We start from the raw sequence: 26,080 nt of genomic DNA on the forward strand, positions 1-26,080 counted from the left end.
TATTATTCCCTGGCTTGTATAAAGATGTAAGAACATATCAGATAATAATATATAATCAAACTAGGTATAAGAGGGATATATTTTGCTACACAGTAAGGTTTATGCTCTTCTATTTGGCATCCAATAATTCAATATTTTTCTAAATAGTATTGAAAGCGAGTTTTTATAGACATAAACCTTGGTTGTTTAAGCACCCAAAATGGCCGACATCAGCAATGCTGACATCACATGAAAACGCTCTATAAAAGTTCACTTTATTTCAATCTCAAAGATGACTAGATGAATGATGATATATTTCTCTCCCACCCTTTTTCATAAATCCTGTTATTTTATCTACTAACATCAATTGTTTGGCAATATTTAATTTCTGAACTTTTATCAGTAAAGGACATTAAACATTTATAAATCTGACATTAATTGTTCATGGGTGATAATTTGATGAGGATAAAATTGAGGGATGGCGTTGGCTTGACCAACTTTTACGAGGGGAGCCATCTCAAGCATCATATGTAAATTTACAACATCTAGATTTAACATCTTGTAGATAAAAATTAACGATGCCACTTGAAATATTTCTTTTATTCATAACGCCCTTTGATGAAGTTTCATCAAAATGTATTGGAAATTTGTCCATTTAATGTAGTAAAAATAAGTACTCTAGCCCCCTGCAGACTCTAAGGATAGGTGTCTCCTTCAATTATGATGCAATTAATGACGTCAGTGAAAACGCTGCATTGCATTTTAAGTTTGATCATAGCAATAATATTTAGACTTTGGAGATTTTAATTTTTTCTCAGATTGGTTCAAACTATATAAGTTTGAGAACCACTGTTCTATAATGAACTCTATTTTATTTCTGAATTTCGAGTATAGAATAAAAAAATTCATTGACAAGTTGATTCCGTCTCCCCTACTCCTCCTCATGGCTAAATTAACAACCCAACTATAGTATTTTGACTATTCTCTTTAATTAATTTATGGATTTTTTAGGATCCGTCTAAAAATAATTTTCTCGATTTTAAAATTCATTGCATGGATTCAAGCTTGGACCTAGCTATGATATGCCTAATATTGGAAATTGCAAAGTATTTTTTTGAAAATTCTCATATAACTAATTGAATTAGTGGGAGGATAATATTTTAATTATATAAGACATTACACGAGTTACATCTAATTCTGTCATTATGCAGTCCTTTATTTATTTCATCATACACAACTCCTAGAATATTAAGTATTATCAGGATCATTAATGCATATTTCAAAATATTTTACGCAAAAATTAACATTGATATAAAATAAATAAGAGTTTTTTTAGATTAAATTTGAAACATGTACTTGTAGGGGAGACCAGGGAGAGTTGCAACACTTTTTTGTCTTTGAATAAATTATTCAGAGCTAGTTTGACATTAACTCGCCAAATTTGTAACCAATATATCTGCATAGTATGTCTCCTTTTGTTTGAATCTATTTAAAGATTATACAAGTCAGTAGTTTTTTCACACTACTGTATTTAAATGCTAACGTCAAATATTGCAACTGTTACAGAAACAAGGGACGGTAGCTCAAGAATGAAGAACTTAGACTAAATAATATTTTCGGATAATTGATCGGATTGCATTTTTTTTTTGCTAATTCTATTGCAATATAGCGATATAAAAATGAGGATCGATTTTTTTGGGACGTTTGGTGATACTCCTCACGATCAGTGTTCCCATATAATATCAAGACTATATCAAGAAAAGTATTTTTAGTTCAATTGACCGCCGATTTGATGTGTCAGAAAAACTCTGATCAACAAGCCCAAATATATAACATAATAAAGAAAAATAAACCATGTGAAGACAATTACAGCACTTGTTGGAGCTGACCCTTTGTTCAGAGTGTTTCGATATCTCATATTTATCCCAAATAATAGCAAAAAAAAAAAATCAATAATTCAAATTATATAAATTAAATCAAAAACAATGAAAAACTGACTACACTATTACAAAATTATTGCTCCTCCAAAAAAATTAGTTTGACTCCTTGAGTCATCGAAACTCCGAGAAATCAGCAAATATTTCAAAGAAAAGTTGACAAAATTTATTGATTTTTTTCTATAATAGTCTTTATTATAATATACAACTATAAAGTAATTTTTTTTCTATAGCTTTTTTAATGCTAGAGATTAAAGAATATATTCCAACAGTATCGTGTCGCAACTGTTCCAGCCTCCCCTACAAAATATGATTCTATGATATTTGGAGGGACTTTTGAGTGTTTAAATGATTAAATAAAGTATTGAACAAAGTAAATGCATATCTAACGTATTATTTGTGGGTAAAATTAGGAGATATGCAGCTCCGTAATCAAAGCCGCATTATTTACAAAATATGCCAAGATATCAATATTAAATTATAACTGAAATAAGAGGTCAAATTTTCAGAATTAATTTAACTACATATGCACATTGATTAGATATCAAACATTATGCTTCTTCATACACTACTTCAGTGATCAGGAATGGTTTTAGTGATCAACCCCCACTCTTGATTATCCCAGTTTTAGATTTTCTTATTTTATAGATAAACTTAGTTTTATCCTTTGATATACGTACGTAATCTTTTTACCTTTTATTAATGAATTGCTCTTATCTCGAGAATATATCCTTTTTCTGCGTACTCTTTCACAACTCCCTATTTATTCATAAATTGGCGACGTTCTATTTTACGATCCACCTTAATACATAACAATAATTTATTTTTCCTCTAGACCACACTAAAAAAAATTTAATTACTGAGAGCTTTACAATCTATAAATTTATCTACGTATATAATTATTTGTTTGATTTTTAAGGTAATTAACAATCGGTTAATCTGTTGAATGGGAGTTCTTCATAAACTAGTGTCACTTCTTTTAATTAGTCAATGTATAAACTGTCTAGGCTAGAAGGCTTGTGTACTTTAGGCGGTGTAATTTGGAGTGGGGCAGGTCGAGTACCAATGTTATTGAGTACATCCTCCTCCCTTACTAAAATTTTGCTGTCAAACTTTTAATATTTTGTGTAGAAGACAAGGGTTGTTGTCAAAAAGTAATACATTTTAACATTTAATAACAGAAAAAAAAATTCTCTAAATTACAAATATATTTTGAAAAGTAAATTACTTAATTGAAATTAATGTCAAATGTTGTTGACAAAAAAAAGATATCATTTATTTTTCAGAAGTGATTTAAAAAAATTTGCTTCACATTTTGTCAAAGTTTTGATTTGTATAGCGGCATGGCTCAAATTTGTATAACATTTTGTCAAAAATCGTCATTATTTTAATAGTTTGGCACAAAGTAACCCATCCAATGTGATCCAAAAAAAATTGTTTAACATTCTATGGAAAATTGTCAAATTTTAAAAGTTTTTTTTTTTTTTTTGGGGGGGGGGGGTCTGACTTGCATTGTCTTTTAAGCCAGTATTAGCCTGGTTCAACTTTCAAATAGAAGAAAAGTATGTGTAAGTGTTACCGTACGCCTTAAATACCGATTTTTCTAAAGTTGCTGCACCTTTACCATTTATGTTCATTTATAGAAAATACAAATTTTAATCTTGCTTCTTCTCAATTTATTATCCTATAAATATTATTTGTTTCAGCTTTTTGAAAGACACATTGCATTTTTTTCCCAGCAGTTTTAATTAATTTTCATTTCTTGTATGATTTAAAGCAGCTTACTCAAAAAGTCAAAAGAGTACCACATAGGATTTTGATTTTTATATTAATTTAAATGAATGAAGGACCTTTGGTTTAGAATACGTGTCATTTCATTCTCAGTCATTAAGTAATATTATATGCAACTCCTTAACTTTCTATTCATATCTAGGAAAATACGTGAAATATGTATATTTTAGTTGTTTAAGGTATCATTGAGTAAACTTCAAGTACAAGTAGATTAATTATAGTAAATATTTGGATATATTTGTACTCCAATTCGAATAAGAGCAAAATATATTTAATATCAAATTTCTAAAAAAGTACAAATTTATTTCTGGGCCGTTCCAAGGATTTATCTTTCGTACTTTTTTATAAAAAATCAAAAAACCCTTATTTTTTAGAAAATACCTAGTATTTTATGACCTTTTTTAAGACATGTTTCTCTGAATAACCTTTTCTTAGAAAATACCTTTCGTATTTTCCCCATTATTAAATAATATAAATTTTCAACAACTGCTTTCTTTCTCATTAAATATTACAAATTTTCCAACTCATTTCCAATTTCTCTGACTGGCATATCCATGCAGGGGAAGGGGGTTCACATCAAGTTGGTGCAAACCGGCATTAATATTCTGTAATAAGAGTCGGTATTACCGTGATCGAGTGTAATGTATTCGTATTTCCTTCCCCCTTGTTCTTCTTCTTCTCGTCCCTTATTTTCTTGTATATATATATATATATACATGTATTAAAGTACAGTGTTTTGCCTAGTGTAAATAGTCATGTATTTATTGTATTTGAGTAGGTTTTTCTATTATAAAGAATATAGATGTTCTTATAAATCACTGTTGTATTATTTCCTCCGCGCCATTCCTTCACCTCATTTATCCGGTCATCCTGGACTCCACTTTATAAAGAGTTTCCTTCTCCTCAAGACACAACTTCGGGCCCTCTTTTTTTAAATAATTTAATTTGAAAACATTGTTTTTTTAAGGAAATAATTTCGCAGAGGTCCAATCAATATTTTTTAGATAAAAGTAAAGGATCTTGGCTGAGCTGGTTTTACTTTGAGTAAAACCAATTTGCAGGATCCTTTTTTTTTAAATATGGAAGTGATATTTATGTTGTTGTTGTTTTTTTGAAAATTTTGGAATTATAATATTTTTTTATATATTTTTAACAGAGTGCTGTGATTTATTGTCTTTTATTTTTATATGAATTACATTTTTGTTTCCGATTAGATTTTTATGGTTTTTTATTAAAGATGTTTATTTACAAATTTATAATAAAATTTAATTTTATTAGAATATATGCCATTTGTACTGTGTAAGGCTTAATGAAAGTGTTTTCAATGTCCCATAAAACATGTAGTGTCCACAATCCAAATTTCTCTTGGCAATATTCAGTAAAAAATTTTGCGAATAACTTTATCGAGAGACCACTTTTTTTTAATTGAATTAAATTTGAATTGTTGTATTTTGAGAAAAGAAGATTTGATTATTTTTGTCTTTTTAAGTCGATGTCGTAGGTGTTGCAAATGAGTGTGATGCCGCACTTGTATATTTTGTCCCATCCTGGAATCAGCACTGGAAGGGGGGAAGAACAAGTTCAAAGAAGAGTAGCAGTCTTTTTTTTTTAAATTGTGTCTTAAATTATTTATGTGGGGGGGGGCAGCTTATACCCCCTCGGGATTTCCAGCAATATGATGTTACATATTTAATCCAAATATATATATACAGAAAACTCATTCAATTTACAATACTGCATATCTCTTAGTACTGTCCATCATAACTATCTAAATTATTCAAAATCATGCAAGGACGTTGCCAAGGGGGGATGACCCCCCATGGGTTATTAGAGTTGTTAAAAACAGGTTATTTTTTATTAGTGATGCATAAGTTATAAAAAATTGATTAAAAAAATATGGGGCCCTTTGAAAAATACTACTTCCAAAAAAAATATCATCTCCTATTAGGAGGCAGAAAAAATGTTATATCAGTCGGAAAAAAAATTTCTTTAATTTAACAGTTTTTAATGAAAAATCCACTTCTTTATGAATTAATACGAAATTTCTACTTGTAAAACAAGTTTTGGCCATTTTTTTTAACCCACAAAATATTTGAGAGAATGAATACATGATATAGTGGTAAATAAATCCATGTATTTTATTAAGAAATGAAATATTCTACAAGAAAAATAGTATTTTGTAACTATTTGATATCTTAGCAAGGCAAACATCAAACAAAATTTATTCATAAGACAGATAGAGCCAAAATTTGCCATAAGAATTGTTATGAACATAGGAAACACCATTTTTTTTTTTTTTTAATCTTTTTACTTGGATTCATTGTTATAATTGCTAAATAATACAGTAGATAATATTTTTCATGCGTTTGTTAAGTAAACAGACTTTGGATCCTGAAGTGTGTCTTGTGTTTAATTATGAACTAAGTACGTAAATTAACTCAATACACTTCATGCACATTAATTGTGGCTTTTTCACTGCAATGGAACCAAGGTGTTGATTTTCTACGACGGATTTGACAGTAGTTTTAAAGTACATTTAGTAATATACGTGGTTCAAGAACGACATTAAAGAAGGAACAATTAGTTAGATTATAAAAGTGGAATTAAAGTTTGTTAAAAGAGAAAAATACATTTTTAATGGGGGTAAGAAATTGACTTTCTCCCATTCAATGACTATTCTTCTATATATTTGAATAGATTATGTATTCCAATCAATATAAAAGATCATACGCCAAGTGTTATAATGGGATAAGACAAAATATGCACTATAACAATACAGGTTCAACAACGAATTAATTTAGGATAATAAGGTAAATTTGAGCCTATAACGGAATAAAGCACCTACTTAATCTCAATGATTATTTATGAATTAAAGTACAAAAAGAAAGAGAAAATGAACGATAGTTTATGTATTCTATAAATATATTTTATTATTTCTGATATGAAATGATTTTTATCAATTAACACAATGTTAATAAAATATGCGATCGTACTAAACAATATGGGTTTCATAAAATTTGTCGTTATAAATAAACTTTAGCGATTAAAACAAATATGTTTGAAATTATTATTCTAAATTTGTAATGTGTTAAGCTTAGTAGGGGCATTTCCAAAACAATAGAAGATGGATTTATTACACACTCCAATACCACACTACAACAAATAATTAATATAATAAAAGAAACAAAAAAAATAAAATAGACGAAGCTTTCATATTCCAATGTTGGTTGATCGGTTGGTATACACCTTAAACATTACCTAATTCAAAAAAACAAAACAATATAGTCAAACATCAAAAATTAATGAATCCATCATAATATATCATCAGAGAGAAATATTACAATGATGCGTTTCCACTTGTTGTGTGCAATAATAGACACCATTTAAAATATGCATATGTATGTATGTAGGAAATGACAAAGTTCATAATATTATGTCAGCAGTCAAGACAATAATCTGCTCAATATCAAAGATCTATTAATAATGTCTTTTTAACTTTTCTTCGGAGAGCAGAATGAAAGCAAAATTAAATATTAAGCTACGATTTGAATTCCATGTTTTTTGTCTTATGAAGAAATATGAGTACAGTTAGCACCTAAAAAAAATCAAAAATATTAATACATTAGTAGTGCTCAAGATATTAATATTTAATAATGCAAAATAATGTAGAAAACTGGATCCTCCTCACCATAATACAATAGCTTAATTCAAACCGTTAGCAGGGAGATGAATTGACCCCCCCCCAATAAAAAAGCAAATCCAATGATGTATTTAAATACACTATCACGTAAATTTAGTTAAAATAACTTAATAGAAAATTTTGCATAGACTAGCTATCCATAAGAACACCTTTCAAATTAACTACTATTTGTTTAAAAAGAGAAATCCTATATCACAGTGCATTCGATTTTAACTTTATTGTATAGAATAATCATATAATTTAAATAAGTAACAATAATTATTATAACTAAGAAAATTGAACTTTAGACCTTTAGCATACCTCTAAACATCTTTTAACACAGTTTCTGATGATGAACTATTTTTTTCATTAGGGATTTCATTTCGAACATGGGATGCATTTACTTCAACAGAACTAGCTAGTGAACCGGACTTTAATGGATTATTGGTCTTTGTCAAGGATTCCTCTTTACTAGATTTACTATCTTCCTGAGCATCTTCCCGACTATCTTTAATAGTTTGTATTGCATCATCCGGATTTTTGCCAATTTTTGGCTTATATAAATTAAAACCATTGTCCAGGTTATCTTTATCTTCAAATAATGTCCCTGAATCTTTGGTTTTGAGAGGAAAAAGGCAGACGGTTGAAGAATTTGGAGGCACTTTGGATTCAATAGTTGTAATGGGCTGGGGATGAGAAAGGGATGTAGAAGAGATCTTACTAATGAGACTAGGATTAAAGAAAGAAGGATTTCCGGCTGCTGCCTTCAACATGGATGATTTGATGACAACAGTTCGAGTACCATGTGAAGCAGATATGTTTTCTGAAGAGTTTTTAACAGGAGATACTCTAACAAGCCGAAGGTTACCTTCTCCAGAAACTGTCACAAGCTTGACCGGAACCATTTTGGCCCCGATTGGAACGGATGGAGGCATTCCAGTTTTAATGGACGTAGCAACAAGTTTAGACTCCATATTTTCGCCTATATTATGAAGCAATCTACTAGAAATGTCAGCATTATTACTGGATTGTTCAGCGCTTTTCAGTTTCTCAATAACACATCCCTTCTCTTTTAATGCTTCGATTGAAGAATTATTACTACTCCTCCTATTAGTACTGGAGGATGAGTTATCAAGTATTTCCGAAATGACGGGAGAGGTTGAATCAGGTGGTAATAATGGTGGCGGAGGAGGTGGAGGGAGAGATATGGATCCATCTTTTAAGTCTCGATCATCACCATCACCTTGGTTGGGACTTTTTTCAGATAATGCATCCATTGACTCAATCCCTGAATCCTCTCCTAGGTGCCCGTGATGATCCTCTCCTCGAGGTAGAGATGGCGAATCAATTTCTCCACCACCACCTGAATGATTTGGTTTATTATTCGGATTGGAGAATGAAGAATCATTCTCATTCCCTTGTTTTATAATGTCCACAGATTTATCGTATCCATTAATTACTGATTTTTGTGAATCAGTCAAGCGATGATGAGAATTCGTGGAGTAGTCCATATCTAATAATGATAAAAATATCAAGAAGCATGGGTATAGTTAATAAATGAACAACAAGTATTTTTACCTAAATCTGAGTCCAATGGAATGGGTTTCACTCGAGAGTCTAAGACTTCTTTCCAAGAATCACGATCATTAGACTCACTTATTAGATCTACATTATATGTTTTAGTCCAGTTTGCAACACGATCATTATTATTTTTCACAGTATTTTTATTGGCCTTTTTGATTTTTCTGAAAGACGCATCATCAGAGGAGGAGGACGAGGTTTGTAAATAAGGACTAGGGATAGATGTGGAGGGTACTGCACTCACAGGCGATTTGCACTTGAACTTTTTAAGATCCTTTTCAGGTTCCTCTCCAATGGGTGTCTTTTTACTCCCAGAAGTAGCAACAGCTTTTTCTGTTATTTTGACTGTTTTGTCTTTGACAGACAATATGAGCTTAGGGATTTTACGAGCTCCATCGTGATACACCTCCGACGAAGAACGTTTTATGCCTAAGGAAGACGATGTGGATGATGCATTGATATCCAGAGGCAATTTGAGTTTCAATTTTAAGGCTCTATCTGAAGCTTGTGTATTATTATCTTTGAGGGGGGAGTTGGTCTCTCCACTACAACTGCTCTCAGTCTCACTATTCTCACTCGGACCAGGCTCCAAGTGCCCAGTGTTGGGGTTGATTAGAATTTGCCTTCTTCTGTTGCTGCCTGCCTTGGAGGAGGGAGGAGGGGGCATGATTAAGCTCGCCACTGTGGTCGAGGGAGGTCGATCCGATGCGGGGTGCATGAAATCCTGGACGTAATTGCAAGGCGAGCTCTTTGGACTACAAGGAACAGAAATGGAAAGGGAAGGCGAGGCCCAAGCCTCGCTCCTCACACTCCGTCTCCAACACGCAGAGCCGGACACACCTCCTCCAGGCGCCGCCAACACCACCTTCTTCTTCTTCTTCTTCTCCTCCTCCTCTCCCTTCTCTTCGCCGAGCATCACGGAAATTACCTGCAACACAAAACAACAAACACTTTACTCAGCACTCCCACACTCCTCTCACAACATTACTTGATCACCCTCCACCTGGAGGGACAGGATCCCCAGCTCCTTAAGGACGCCATCCCCGGCTTTCGCTAATTCCGCGAGTTTCGAGGCCGCTCCCGATGGAAGATCCAATGTTATTTTGATCGAATTCTCACATTTTGTCATTCTGAGAACAAAGAGCACTTCATTCAATATCCTTCTAGGGATCACCACCACCTCAAACAACAACCAAAATACACCACGACAACGGTATCCGATCCCACCGATTTAATTTCTTCTTACTTATATATATATATATATTAATATTATATATTCCTTCTTCTTCTTCTTCTTCTTTTTCTTGTCTTTTCTTTTCTTTTTTCCTCTTCTTGTCTTTCTTTCTTTTTCTCTCTCTCCCTCTCTCTTCCTCCTTCTCCCTCCCTCTCCCTCTCTCTCTACCACTATCTCTCCTCTTCCTTCCCTTCCCCCTCTTCTTCTCTCCCTTTTTTTATTTTTCATAGCAGCAAAAGAAACAACAATGGCCGCCATTAATATTCTTCCTTCAGACATGGGTACCAAACACCTTTACCTTTACTTCAATCTCTTTCGCTCTCAGCTAGTAATTCTCCTTCTTCAGCCTCCAATACAGCCAACACCCCAATATTTTACAGGTTAGCCAACTTATATGGCCAGATTTAGTAGTTATACGTCATTGAATTATTAACTAACTTGCTTCATTTTCCCTTCTTACATCAATGCATTTGCAAAGAGGGACCAAGGGGATTCGCTCTTTCCAGAAATATTTCAATCTTTTAATAAATATATTACCTATGTACCTACCTACCCTACCAGTAATGCCTTGCTTGAATGACTTTACCTAAAAAATGACGCGTACAAGGATTACTATTTACAAATTTAGAATGAGTTTCTTGTGTAGGACCATAAAGCCTGTCATCAAACTTTTTCTGACAAATAATAATATTGAATAAACAGTGGTGTCAAAACATAGAGAATATACTTCAAAACCACACAACATATTTATCTAAAATAGTTTGTATTCATGTGTCGTACAAAAAAGATACCACAAGCTCTTCATATGTGCTGGATTTTATTATTCATATTAATGTAACTAACTAAACAATAATTAGTCATCTAATATTAAGGATATTAAAATATAATCGTATTGATGAAGACAAACCAAGGACTATCATACATAATAATGTGATTGCTATATTTTTTCCCCAGTAGAATGTATATCAAATAAATTATTTTACTTAATGGCTTCGGAAGTCCTATGGAACACTTGTTTGAGTATTGATTTCTTTTTTAATAATTTAAAATCACCGAGTAATCATTCATAATTAGAAATAAATTTATTTTATTCATATCTTGGACTACTTTACCTTATAGTTTAATGAACATTTTTGGGTAACTTGAGTTAACAACTTTAATTAATTAATCTAATAAGATAAATGATTAAATATCAATTTTTATGATTCATAATGATTAATTCAGTTCACATTTCATACTCTGTTGCTGAAAAATATTATATTAATTTGATATGTTATTTTTTTGGGTATCTTGAAATAATTAAGTTTATCTGTACTTTCTATATATTTATATTAATTTTAATGACAATTCGTAGTAAAATCTTCCATTTTATTCACAAATATCATAGCCATTATGGCATAAAAAGCTAGATATGAAGATTTAATTCTAATGAACTAAATGGACACCAGGGTTACTATCTTCAAATTATGTCTTAAGTACCCATTGTTCAATATTGAAATAATTCATCACCTCCTCATAGCATTAAAAATGTTTTTGTACAGTCGTTATCAATATTTTATGATTGTGTAGTAAGTAAAATATAAATTAAGACCTAAAAGGTATTTTTTTTAAATTAATTTTAATCAAAGAATATGATAATATTTTAATTCTGGTCTTATCTCATAATATATTCTGCATATATATATTTAATTCTTAAGTCAATATTTAATGTTAGGAAAAATGTAGCCATAAGCATTTTGATAAATTTTTGATTATTGATACATCATAAACCAAAGAAATGATATACAAGTCAAAGACATAATTGAATTACTATTAGTTAGCTTAACAAAACTTATCAGTTATCTCATATATATTTTTTTAAATGTTATGAAAGAAAAGTTTTAATCATGACCTTAGTTTTTGATCTTAAATATTTTAAGGTTCGTGATCCCTTATTTTTTTGAATTTTTAACCATCTTCAGTTAATACAAATAAAAATCTTAAACATTCACAGGGTGCATTCAATATAGTGCTCCCTACACCAACATAGTACCGGTTGGAAACTTGAAACTTACTCACTTGTATTAATTTGATTCTAGAGGTTCTGCGTGAGGAAATTAGAACTGTCTATAATTGTATAGGTAGCCATGCATCTAAAGTACCTGCTGCATTTTGATTTTTTTAATTTGGACGAGAAATGCCATCGGACTGATATTCATGCTTAATGTATCAACACTTCTTTGTTGGGGCCACACTCTAAAAGATATATCCAGGGTGACGGGAATGTCTCGTAACAACATCTACAATGTTAAGAAGAAACCAGACCATAGAGAGGAAGGAGGACTCTGGAAAAAGACCATCATTAATATGGATGCCTCAGGGAAGCCATCAAAAAGGGCCCAAATAAGTATCTACATGCCCATGCCAAGTATCTCAACGTCAGTCACACGGCCGTGTTCAAAAATATCAAAAATTTGGATGGAAAGTTCCTGGTCATCTTTCAGCAAGATGGGCCCCGCTTACTCTGCAAAAATTGATCAGACCTTCTAGCTAACAATATCACTTTCTGGGACAAGAGAATGTGGCCACCATACAGTCCGGATGTAAATCCCCTCCACTTTTCTTTCTGGCCACACATCGAGAGGAGGACCTGTAGCATCCGTCACCCTGACGTTGAAGCCATGAAGGCCTCCGTCGACGAGGAATGGGCTACCATGGACCCAAACTTCATTCGCAATGCTTTCAACCCTTTTTGCAAGAGGCTTTTCGCCATCTGTGAGACCAATGACGGCCAAATAGAATTAATAGATTTGACAAGGGCTATGTATCAGAAAAAGATTAATAAAGCTTTTTTAAATGTATAATTAAGGAATGTCAGGCTATTTTCTTTTTTCTTTCCAAGTGTTTAAGTTTCAAGTTTCCACCCGGTATAAAGAAAAAAAGGAAGTATTATAATATAATATATACAGGGAGCACTGTATAAAATAAATGAAATCTCGCAGGCGTTTATTTCAACTCATATTAAAAAAGAAAATAAAGGGAATGACTTTATATTAAACTTTAAAAATGAATTTGACTTTAACTGAGGTTTAATAATAACTAATAACTTAATAAGCTAAAGTATTCCCTGGCTCATCAAATCATATTTTTTTTCTCAAACTGTTATTATTATCATTTTAGGAGAGAATGTCTAAGTATTGAGTGAGTAGCTCTGTGTTAGTCTGCTCATGAAAAACGGAGAGTAACACCAAGATTTGTTGGGGAGTTATCATCTATATTATTAAAGTAAAATTTGTATTCGTGGATGCCTAACAACTCTGGGAAACGTCTGGTACTACCGCTAGTAGAAAAAATATAATAAAGAATAGTTTATCTGTATGTATTTGTGAATATACTACGTACATTCATTTTTGAGTGGATCTTAGGACTACGTAGACACTTGATCTACGAAGAACTATATGAGGAGGTCTCATTTCTAGCACTGATTATGTGTAGTTCAACTCATATTTTTTCTTAGATTCTTAGTCTCTAGACTAAAGTACTCCTTGGCTAGTCGAATGACTACTATATATACATGAACTTAAACTAGTTCAAACAAGAAAGTAAAGTGGACATCGAAGGGAACACTGAGAAAGAAACTGCTTCCTCAGTACTCTTTAGTATTTAGTATCCAGGCGCTATTCCTGATGTATTCCGGATGAAGGAAGATCTTCTCATGAATGGACTCAAGCCATCCCACATCTAATTGAAAGCCAAGTCATTATGATAGAGTTTTCTCTATTCATTTCCATCCCTCCAACTACTGAGCTACTTCTTAGGACACCAATACGAGACGGAAAAATTGTTTCTACCCTCGACTCCAAGAAAGCCTGAACCCCGGTAAATTTAGATATTATATATTCCCATCGGACTATATCTAGGGAATTACACAACATGGGACTCTAGAAACACTTATATTGCTTCATCTATTCAATTGAGGGGACGTACTCATAAAATAAGGATAGAAGTCAATTCATGTTTGCTTATATAACTCTTTGGTCCTTTTTCAATTTTTAACTCAACAGTTCGGTTCTACCATTCCATATATATTTTTCATCTCCTTAGGTTTACCAAAGCATTATTCGAGACATGTTCCCAAAGAGAGATCAAATAGGACGAGTTGTATGGTCCGACATGAAGCTGAAGCTCATAGGCTAGAAAACTGCATATCTGATTTTTTGAAGCAGAGCGAATCGAACCATTTCAGAGTTAAAAAATCATATTGATGGATTGTCTTTACCTTTTAATATATTAATTCAATGGAAAGTAGAGTCCGTCTTGTTCTATGCCTTCGGTTAAATCACGAATTACCTTTGATATTTCTATGACAATGTAGTCATGTGGCCATGAGACATTTTTCTGAGATGTCTTCACGGGCTATCATTACATCAACGAATAAGTTATGCAATTTGATCTACAAGACAAAACACTATGTGCTGAAACAGTTATGTCAAAGACTTCGTCATAGATAATTTCATTGACTTACTCAATAATATTGTGGAAAATATCGATAGCAGTTTAAACCACTGATACATTTTTCCACTGAAAAACTGGAATTTTGTAAATCCAAGAGGCCCCACGAATTACTCCCTTAGCACACTTGATAAATATTGTTGTTAATTTAATGTATTAATTTAAAGTAACGCTTTTAATTTTCAGCAATAGCTCTTATTTCGAAAAGTGCATCGAAATCTTTGCACAAATTTATATTGAGCGAAGGAATCCCGAAATTACAATCTATGCAGCGGCTAGCAAAGGCTCTCAAGCTGTTTTACAGTCGATATATTACTTAGTCATCAAAACCATAAAATATTTGGAACAAAGAGTAAATAATCTGAACGATAGAGAAACAATTGTGACCATTATTATGGATGAAGTATATTGGTAAGCTGCAAGAAATTCAAGTTACTTTTATACGAAATTTATATCTTTTTCATTTCAGTGCAAAAGTTTGTGTGTATAAAGGAGGGAAATTTTGCGTTATTGAACATGAAGTGGATACACTAAAAAGACCTTGCTCTGTGTGATGATCAAAAGCTTAACTAACAAATATGAAGACCGTATTCAGTGGTGCCTTTGACAAAATTAGATAATAAAATTCAGAGAAAGATATTCTAAGTTGTAGAAGCAATAACACCTGCTGGTTTTGAGCTAGTTTCCTCACTGATGGATATTCGGCGAACAGAAAATTCTACACTAAAGAGCTATGCAACAGCATATTGGATACGCATATAGTCAACTTTTGTGATAGTGTGAAAAAGTTATTAATGTTATTTGATAGAGTGCATATACAAAAACTTCTTGGGAAAAGGTGTTTGAAATGTCCTTCGTTTGATGGTGAAGAAATAATTGCTGAATTTGTCCTTGTAAAAAAATTATAGCATCTCGAGCAAACAAAACCTGTGAAGTATGCATACAAATTGAATGACAAAAGTTCTTAACCCTCACCTCATTGAAAAAAAAAACACATCGCGCTAGTATATGTCTTGTTCCATGAAAGTATCATTTATGGTCTTGAATTTTATGGAAAGTTATTACCCTGAATTCCAAATAATATTTCGAATAAGTTAAAGAAGTTGAGATCTGAGAAAAAATGTGCTCTATATTAGTTTGGCTTTGAAATATATATTTATTATAAATGATAACTGATTGTATTTGTTATTATTTCTTAATAAGTGGTCCGTAGCTTTAGGTCCATTTATCGAGTATTTTTCATAACTGTAACTAATTGAAATTTCATTTGATTAAATTGTGAATAAATTAGTGATATTTGGTCGCATTTATACTAATACGTAGCTTTAGTAGTGGTCCCCCGAAATGTACAAGTTATATTTTGGTCTAAGTTTATGTATATATAGTAGTCATTGGCTAGTACCATCATATTAAAAAAAATATTTAAACTGTTATAATTATTGTTTTATTCTTGAGGAGAGGAAATCCAAGTATTGAGTAACTACTTGTGACTGCTCATGAGAAACGATAAGTACCACTGAGGATTTCTTGGAAATTTATCTTAAATATTAATAGCAGTAGTACTTGGGATTGCTTAAATAATATAGAAGATAATTCCCCAATAAATCCGAATTTTACCCAAATCTGTTAATAAATATATATATTTAATATTATTCGTCTTCTTTACTTAATTTTATATTGTTTTATTTATCTAGGTTATCCGTGTCACAACTGTACTCAATGTAATATATGGAGCTAAAATTATTTCTAAATACTTTCTTAATATTTAGAATACAAAGAAAAAAAAGTCGGATCAAATTGAATACCTTTAAAACGTCCTATATTTGAGTATTACTTGTTTCATTGCTCCAAATGTTAAGGTTACTGGGCCGAAACCTGCTGTTGAATGGAGACCATGAGCTAGATAAAATTTAAAAAAAAAAAAAAGTACAAACTCAGAATAAATTTATAAACAATAGGCATACAAATAAAAAAGGTTTGACTTTTCCAAAAAAAGGTTATTACAGAAACAAAATAGAATAATTTTTTTTGTCCAAAAAAAGGTAATTCGATAAAAAACTTTATTTAAAAAAATATATATATTTATGCAAACAAAAAGGAAAGAAGGAAAGGGGTTCTGCACATTTATCTTAGACTCAAGCCCCGCTCATGCTAAAACTGACCTTGTATAAAGTTATCTTCAAAACTAATAGGTATGTGGTTTTATTTTAATTTTGGTTTATGACAACAATAACTTGTGGTTAAAGCAGTCTTGGACATTGAACGGAAAAACGAACGGCAGTCAAATAGAAAAGAAAAATATGAACGGCGTTTATTTTGACATTCCTTTTCTTATTGTCCATAAAATATTACATCTTTTTTTCTTGATTATGGGTTTAATTATAATTACTATCTTTGATGGTGGCTAAAATATAGTTTATTTAGTTTTTTTTTTTTTTTTCAATCCGTTGCTTCGTTTAATTGGTCCATTCACTAGAAAACAAGTCTTCTCAAGATAGTCCTCAAAATCACAAATATGTTGTAATGGATCAAATAAAAGGTATGATAGACGTTAATGGATTTATTTATAAAGTATCTAGTAAAGTTTTTATTAAATTTGTTCATCCGAAGCACATAAGTTTTAACCCGACATTAGCACCTTCAATCTTTATTACTGCGTAATATGAAAGTACTTTGTGTTAATTTTTAATATCTTTTTTTTTTCAATATCTATCATTAATTGTCTAGAGAGCATGCGAAGATATTCATATACTCGAATTTCATATTATACAGTTCAATTGCAAGTATTTAAAGATATCAACTTTTACACAATACTTTATTCTGTAATTCCTGAAAATTAAATCAAATTCTCTTGATGTTTAAGAAAGTTGTGTTGTTTTATTGAGATATCATATTTTATTAGATCACATGGTATAATGTGTGAAAGAACCAAAATCAAATAGTTATATTTAATATGCATGATTTTAAGGTATGTATCTTTCTGAATGAGGTCCTTTAGGGATTAGAATTCCTTTAATGTTTTTTTTTACTTAAAAGTTTACCCACTCTGGGCCTAGAATCTAGTTTTAATTTTACGGAACATTTTCTTAACACAGCAAAACCTCTTGTTTTTATATTAGGTAACATGATAATTGATATTTAAAATATTATGCCCCTCAAATGTTTAAGACATTCTGATGGCCCTGTAGTTAGCACAATTGCTTAATTAATTTTATTTATTTGAACTAAAAAACATAATAGAGAGATATAATCAACAAATTGTTGAAATAAAATAAATTTGATAATTTTATAGAATTATAATACATAAGTTCTATAACTTTGTTAGTCAACAAATATAATAAGTTAAGAAAAATTAAATACAGTCTTTAAACCAGGCTTGTACCCGTTCACTATTTTTCCGTTCCATTGTTCATTTTGTAAAAACTTTCCGTTCGCCGTTCATTTGTTCATTTTTTTTCCGTTCAATCGTTCATTTTTGAATTTTTATTTATTCATCTAATATTCGTCTAGTATAAATAGTCCAACCTAAAAAATAGCTGAACCTACATATTTTTTCTGAGTTACTTTATTTAATGGAAAGGTTGACCCGTGACATAGACAATATAGGCAAATGCTAAGTAAGTCGTTCATTCAGGGGTGTCATAATGGGTGCAAAGAAAATAAAAATGTGACCCCGAACCTAACCTGACTTTCGGACCGGCTTCAATTTTTCCAACATTATAGTTGGGCCAAGTTGCGCTCATAAAACTAGGATCTGGTCGGTCTTTTATTGTCAGGCCAAGTCGAATATCATTTTTTATTTTCTGTCTGATTTTTTTGGAGAGGCCTCTGATTGGTTTTTAATTGCTTTTTTGATTTTTTCAAAATGTTCTAAAGTCCTCCTGTGAGTTCATCTATGATAGACCCACAGTGGTCTTAGTTTGTCTTAGTTTTATTATTTATTGTTAGATACATTAATGCAAGACTTTGGGGGTGGAGGTTCTTCCCATGTGAGAGGATAAAATTAGTCCAGAATACCTTTTCTATATTTTCGGCTACAACCCGACCTGATTGCACTGCTCTGACCAGTTAATAAGTACATACTGCATACAACGGTATATACTATACCGTATAGTCTATACATATATTCGTGCAGTTGTAATATTTTTATTTTGTAACACTTGTCTACAGTTTTCTTTTTGTACATAGTTCAGTTTTATATTTTGCATTGACTATGGACGTTATATTTTTTAATTATTTATTATGCTAATAGAGGTATTTATATTTTCTCAGAATATAATAAATGTTTAAGGTAATTAATGTAATCAGCTTTGTGTAACAATTTAATATTGAATATACATATTATTGGCTAATATTTTGTATTAGGCGCCAAATTGATTCAGTTTCCCCCTGTTCGATTGCATGGTTGATCACAATACCATATATATGAAATTTAAATAGAAGAAGCCTCAAACGTCATCGATTCGCCTTTTTTTGATTTTTCAACTGGCTATGTCTGTGGCCCACAAATGAGTAACTAAATCTAACTAACTAGAAGATAAAGCTATAAAATCAACTAGAATTATGTACTCAAATTATGATTTGAATTTAATATTGCAATGATAAATATTCCACAGCTTGGTTAGGCCCATTCCTTGTATGCTACCGGACCATAAAACCATGTCTCTCTCTAAGTTTATTAAATAATTATTGGTAAGCAACTTCCCAAATATATTGCGGTTTGATTTCATAGTGTTTTGGAGCTTCAGTAAATTAATTACCTTTATTTGGAGTTCACGATGAAAATCTATATGTAAGTGTAATTTATATATAATACCTTCCCCAAAAATAAAGCAAATAAAGTAGGTATGTTACAAAATGCCGATTTACGGGGAGAAAAAAACTTGTAGGAGGAATGCACGGAAGTATAGAAGTGTTTTGGGGATCCCCATAGAAATGCTGGCTTTTCATTACTTAAATGGGGGAAATCAAATTCATGTCATTTATATTTAATGTATATAAATTCTTAATATTTGAACCAGTCTAATTTTTTTTCAATCTATTGCTTTGTTTAATTGCATCATTTCCTGGAAAATAAGTCATCTCAAAATAGCCTTCAAAATTACAAATGGGGTGTAATTGATTAAATAAAAGTTATAATGGATTAAAAAACATTTATTTATCTAGTAACTTGTAAAGTTTCCATTTAATCTGTTAATGAAACGTACATCAATTTCAACCCGACATTAGTCCTTCATTCTTTATTACTGCACCATATGAAAGAACAAAAGTCTTAATTATACTCATAATCAAGAAAAAAAAGATGTAGTAATCTTCGGGAAAAATAGTAAAAAACAATAAGTGGACAATAAGAAAATGAACGCCATTCATATTTCGTTCATCGTTCATTTATTTCCTTCGTCGTTCATTCGTTCAAAAAAGGAACGGAAAGAGTTTGGAACGTTCGTTTTTCCGTTCAATGTCCAAGCCTTACTTTAATTATAAGCAAAAGTCGAACTAATTCAATAGATTTAGAAATTATTGGATCCAGTTCTAATAACTAATCAACATACTTTACTGAATAATAAACTTTAATTCATTTATTAGATACCACCAAAAATTGGGATAGGTGAAAGAAGTATTTATATTATTGATGTGCCACGAGAAAAACTCATAAATTGATACTCGAGTTTTATGAAGTAAATAAAAAAACGATACAAAAAACTCGGCTTGTAGGTGTAAAAAGCCGATTGAAGTTTTAAAGTCTAACTTTTTTTGAAAATGAGGCACAAAATCCATGAATTAATCCAACCTTACCCAACCTTGTTGTAGATACTGAATTTAGTAAACTATATATTTTTTATATAACTAATAAGCATATATTTAAATAAATTATTATCAGTGTGCTATATTTAAGTAGCACATTTTAGATTATTTATATTCGATGTCTAATAACAAATACAGGGACAGAAATAAGGAAATGTGTTAAATAAATAATTTTATTTCCAGTAACAGAATATTTAAATATCTATAAAAAATGCAAAAAAAACCACAAAACTTAAGAAATTCTAATAATTCTATATATTTCCAGAATGTTATTTTATTCATATAACCATAATATAAACAAGGTAAGGAAATATAAGTAATAACGAGTATTAACTTCGTCAAGCCTGACGAGACGAAATCATTTTGTCAACATAGCTTTTTTTCATGACGAAGACGAAACTGACAAAGAAGAAAATCTGACGAAGACGAAAACTGACTAAATGATGACGAAGAATATTGGCTGACGAGGACGAGACAAGACGAAGACGAGACGAAACTGAAAATAGCCGACGAAGTTAACACTGCTATAGAACCTCTCTTGACGAGTTAATAGATAAAATAGGTAAAAAGCAGGGGCTTCCGTAGGATTATATTTGGGGGGAGGGGGCTTGGTTTTTGGAAATTTTTGAAAAAAAAATAAATAGAAATATTAAATTTTTCGTATTTTTTTTCAAAAATCTATTTTCTTAAAAATTTGCAAAAATCCAAAGCTTTTAAGTCTTTAACTTTCAAACTCTGGTTGTTTTTCTATTCAAAGATTAACAATAAGTATACATAAGGATTCAAATTTGAATAATGTTTAAGAGGAGAGTAGCTTAGCTGTCATGATATTTCATTAAATTAGGTGCAGCTATGAGATTAAGGAACTAAACAAACTCTACTCTGTATCTAGTATTGATATAGTCAGGAATTACAAGGATGTTTATCCTCAGTACTATTCCGAGGCCTACAATGACTTTCACTTATACTCTTCGTTTTTTTCAAGTAGTCATTACAAAAATAGCGCGATCTCGAAATTTCAAATTTTTTTAACACCGGAGTATACATATTATAAGAAAAAACAACACAAATTAATGAAATAAATATTAAATATTCACAACTTTAATAAAATAGATTAGGTCTTATATAAAATAAATATTGGTAGTACTTTGAAGAAAAAATCGTGGGACTTCCACTTTTAATGAGTCATTATAACTATTTTTTGTTGAATTTGACGGTGGGCAAAGGTGGCTCTGGAGAAATCTGGAGACTCTTACAACATTAGTATAAAAATCCCACTATCTAAAAATCTTATCTGCACCTCTGAGGTCGACTCATAAAAAAATGAAACTACTCAAAATAAGTTCGTTTTTATTTTTGAGTATAAAAACTGATTCAAAATTTTAATCGAGTCATAAAATTAACCATTCCAGTCGAGTTGAACGCAATACATTATGAACTAGACTCATGTTCCGCTCAATCGTCAAGTATGCCATGAAATAGAGTGAGTGAGTTGATAATTTCATAAGTTGATATAGGATCAGTTTTAGGGGAGAGGGGCATTTGCACCAGGCTGCTCTTGATAGGGGACCCCGTGTTGGGATAGATTTAAAAAAAAAATGATATGGATTTTTAAAAATGAATTTTTTATGAATAATAAAAAGTAATTTTAACTATAAAAAGGTCAATCAGTCATTACAAAAATATAATTTTAAAAATAAAATACAGTATTATTTAAAAAACAAAAACAAAAAAAACAGCATTTCACAAAATATACATACCTTTGTTTAAAAAGGCTTGAATATTACAAAAAGAAAGGGCCCACATTTTATTTTCTTAAAAGTGAAATGATTAAAAAATAAAAAGAATTAAAAAAATAAAAAAATGAATGAAGGGGCATACGCATTTATCATTGCCCCAAGCCATACTCATGCTCAAATCGATCATGCACATCAAAACAAATTTAACTTTTAATTGTTGCTATTATGACACTTTTATTGCAAGAATATGGATTCAAAATGTAACTAACCCCAATCCTTAAAAAAATAAACATCTGCTACCATTGATTCATAAATTTATATTACCTTTATTTTGGTAATAATGATGTAGTTTCATTAGCACTCCTTTTAATAAAGTATCTAGTATACTGAATTTACTTGGAAGAAGTATTTTTAGGAGGCTAAAAATTAGGGGTCCTTCGACAAATATAATATATATTATTGCTTTTTGTATAGTTTATTTTTATAATTGTCGTATTTGTCGTTGATAAAATAATATCACTGCATGGAAATAAAATTTGCAAATATAGAGTTAATTACTCATTATTATGCTATTTAAAATTATTACATTTTTAATTACCATAAATTAACATTACTTTAATTAATTATTGCGTATAATATATTAATGTTGGAAATAAACAGATAAGTATTGTATATAAAAATTTATTTAAGTATCTAGCTTTTTTCTTCTATTAAACACTATAAGATAAAGTGAAGAAACTCACCAGTAGGGAAGATTTCTTTGGCTACGAGAAAACTATTCCTCCTAATATTAATTTTTCTTCGAAAAATTTATAATATTAATTTTTTTCCAAAAGTTCAAATATTAAATTTTTTGGTTTATTTTTTTTTGGGTGGGGGACTCAGCCCCTGCGGACGCCCCTGTAGTGGCATGATGTTTATTTTATTTAACACTACTAAGTAGTACTCCCATTACCCCCAAAATTTTCTAAATTTCCCCGAACACTGCTGTAAAGAGATAAATATTTTCACGTTATTATTCAATGATTATTGGAAATTGTTCAGAGCTTAAAAAAGCTAATTCTAATTAAAGTAATTAACGTTCAGAAGGATGACTGGGAGTCGAAGAAAAAAAAACCCCATGAAATCAGCCGCTGACCAACAAATACAGAGGACATTTTTATGTTGGTGAAGTAATGCCGTGTCATAAGTTTCTATTTTCGAAAAGTTAAAAAATAACAAAATAAGAAAATTCCTTTTTATAAGGAAATATTTATTATCATAAATTACAAATATACACAGAAGAAGTTCGAAAGGAAATTAAAATAAAATAAACATAAATCAAAAAAAAAAAATATGAAAAAGTAATAATTTAAAAAAATAAAAATAATAACAGCATAGTTAAAGAGTTAATAAACAATTCTTCTACACTTAATTGTATCCAAGGTTTGACTCGTTCACACTTTTCTCATTCCATTTAAGTGTTCCTTTCTTTATTTTTGTTCATTTAAAAAAAAAAAAGAAGCGATGAACACGTGGTCATTTTGTATCCAAATTTTAGAGAAAAAAATTCCTCGTGATATATTAATTTTGAGGTACAGTAGACGACGTCACATAAACATTTATTCTCTTGAAATGTACAATTTCTACCTCGTTAATGCAGTTTGTAGGGTGAATTGATGAAGGTTGCATATACAGGGGCTCCCTCAGGATTAGATGTATATATTTTAATTTGAAAAAAAAAATCCGTAAAAAAGATTTTTATCCCCTGTTTTCTCATTATAATTTTTTCTTCCAGAGCTGAAAATATTCTAAATTCTTCTATACAACCCCCTTTGGACACCCCTGATATATAGTTATAGAGTAATTCATGGAAAATCAACGCCCTTAGCGACTAAAAAAGTGTTCTTGTAACCGAATAAATTTGAGCAAAAATGGATCACTGGTCCGTTTCTTCACTTTTTTACCTTTCGTCCTAAAGGGTACAAATCAAATATCTGTTCTCTTTGGAGAACAATAAAAAACACTAATAAATGAACGCCGTCCAAAGATTTTACCTGTTAATCCTTTCAAGTGGTTAAAAATGAAGGAACACATGAAAGGCGCAAATTTTCCGCTCAAGCTTGAAGTCTGATTTGATCAAATGCTGAGAGCATGTATATTGAAATATATTCGATTAGAAATGATCTATATTAATTTAATCAGTATTTCAAAAAGATTTCTTTATTTATTTAAATGGTGTAATTCAACAATTTCTTCCAAAAAAATAACAGTTTTTTTCTTTAATTTCAATAGCAAAATCTTGTTTGTTAATTTATTGTTTAATTAAATCAAAATCTTTTTTTGTATTATTGAACAGGATATCAGCAAACTATAAATATATTTATTATCTGCAAGGTGGTGTGACAGTCTATTGCTTTAAAAAAAGAATGTTGCATGTTCTGAATAATTTTGACAGCGCCCACTATGTGAAAAATATAAGTACATGTTATTTGTTTATTAAATAATATTATCATTGAGGGAGTTGTAATATATTCCTTTATTATTAATAATTAGTTAGATCTCATCGGTAGAGATATATCTATCCTGTGCATAAATACTTACGTTATACCCTCAAAAATCATAATAAAGCAGGCAGCTGATAATCACATCAGTATTTTAAACTATGATACCATAAGTCTTTCTCCCCCCTTCTCCTTTCACGCGTTTTTCTCTACAGAATTATCAACTTTAACTATACCAGACAATGAAATACATTTTATTGTTGTAGGTCTAATTTTTTAATTACAATGTTTTGCTAAAATGTAATTGTTTCAAGTATTTCTTATTTTTTTTACTTTTTGTAAGTACTTAAATATAAAATCTGAGAATGTCTTTTAAAAACCACTTATAAAATAAGTCTACTTAATCCAAAATTTACTAAAATGATCAAATAATATGTACATTTCCTAATTAAGTATAGTAGTGTAAAATATTAAGTTTTGGCTTTTAAAGCCTTTTTTTTAAATCACGTTTTTTTAGTAAAATTTCGATTCAGAGCCATATTTTGAAATGAAATAACTGTATACTATATAATTATATTAGAAAGATAAAATATTTATTAAGTTATCTTAAATACAGATTCTTATAAAATGTGTGTAATTATACAAAGATCAAGTTAAATGAACGGTTTATTTCGAAGCTAATATATTTTGGATATTTTTTGAAAATCTTTTGAAGTTTTAATAAAAGGTTTATTCTGCAGTTTTAACTATAATATAAAGCAATTGAAAAAAATATGAAAAAAATATTAGCTTCCATATATGATGATCCTTTATTTTACGTAATTTTTTGGATGATTAGGTACATTTTGTAGGAACTGTATTCAAGATAACTTAATAAATAATTTATTTTTTGAATGTTGGAAGGTTGTTTATCACTTGTTATTACCTTAAATTCTATCTAATATTTGGATATTTCAAAATCAAAATTAGATTTAAAAAGAAATGTTTTGAAGGACAAAACTACAGTGATTGAAACTTTTGATATTAATTGATGTGTTCTATTGCTTAGATAAAAATAATAAATGTAGGTTTTAGCCTGCAGGCAAAAGTTCTGTTGTATAGTGTAAAAATTAAATTCTGAACTTTTTTAAAACGATAAACACTGACTCTAAGTTTTTTATTAGAAAAGGTGACTGCATATTATTTTTTTGACTATAAGTCGCTCTAATTATACAAATACTATCGGGGAACTATATTTTTTATTATCTTTGTCATAATTTTTACTTGTAAATTTATAATTCATTGGAATGAGACAAAAAATTCGATGAATTTTATCCCCCTTAGCTTTGTTAAAGCCCTGATATATAAAATTAGAGTTGCCA

General features: G+C 30.3%; 1 protein-coding gene and 1 long non-coding RNA gene across 4 annotated transcripts; one reads left to right on the top strand and one right to left on the bottom strand.

The window, feature by feature from the left end:
- Positions 1-6,611: 6,611 nt before the first annotated feature.
- Positions 6,612-10,299, bottom strand: LOC121114990 (uncharacterized). 2 transcript variants are annotated; one of them, XM_040709128.2, is made up of 4 exons: positions 9,956-10,299; positions 8,965-9,895; positions 7,708-8,899; positions 6,612-7,302 (listed from the first exon to the last, which is right to left on the bottom strand). In XM_040709128.2, exons 1-3 carry the CDS (start codon positions 10,094-10,096, stop codon positions 7,710-7,712), a joined length of 2,262 nt encoding a protein of 753 aa, XP_040565062.1. In that variant the 5' UTR covers positions 10,097-10,299; the 3' UTR covers positions 6,612-7,302; positions 7,708-7,709. The 2 variants fall into 2 exon arrangements, with proteins under 2 accessions (XP_040565062.1, XP_071743470.1); XM_071887369.1 differs by lacking the exon at positions 6,612-7,302 and having other exon boundaries at positions 7,600-8,899; positions 9,956-10,273.
- A 135-nt stretch (positions 10,300-10,434) lies between these two features.
- On the top strand, positions 10,435-15,864 carry LOC121114991 (uncharacterized). 2 transcript variants are annotated; one of them, XR_005863393.2, is made up of 4 exons: positions 10,435-10,581; positions 13,361-14,059; positions 14,285-15,103; positions 15,162-15,864. It is a non-coding gene; the product is annotated as an uncharacterized lncRNA (long non-coding RNA). The 2 variants fall into 2 exon arrangements; XR_005863392.2 differs by lacking the exon at positions 10,435-10,581 and adding an exon at positions 10,833-11,035.
- Positions 15,865-26,080: the final 10,216 nt, after the last annotated feature.

This window comes from Lepeophtheirus salmonis, chromosome 3 (genome assembly GCF_016086655.4).
Source record: "Lepeophtheirus salmonis chromosome 3, UVic_Lsal_1.4, whole genome shotgun sequence".
Lineage (NCBI taxonomy): Eukaryota > Metazoa > Arthropoda > Copepoda > Siphonostomatoida > Caligidae > Lepeophtheirus > Lepeophtheirus salmonis.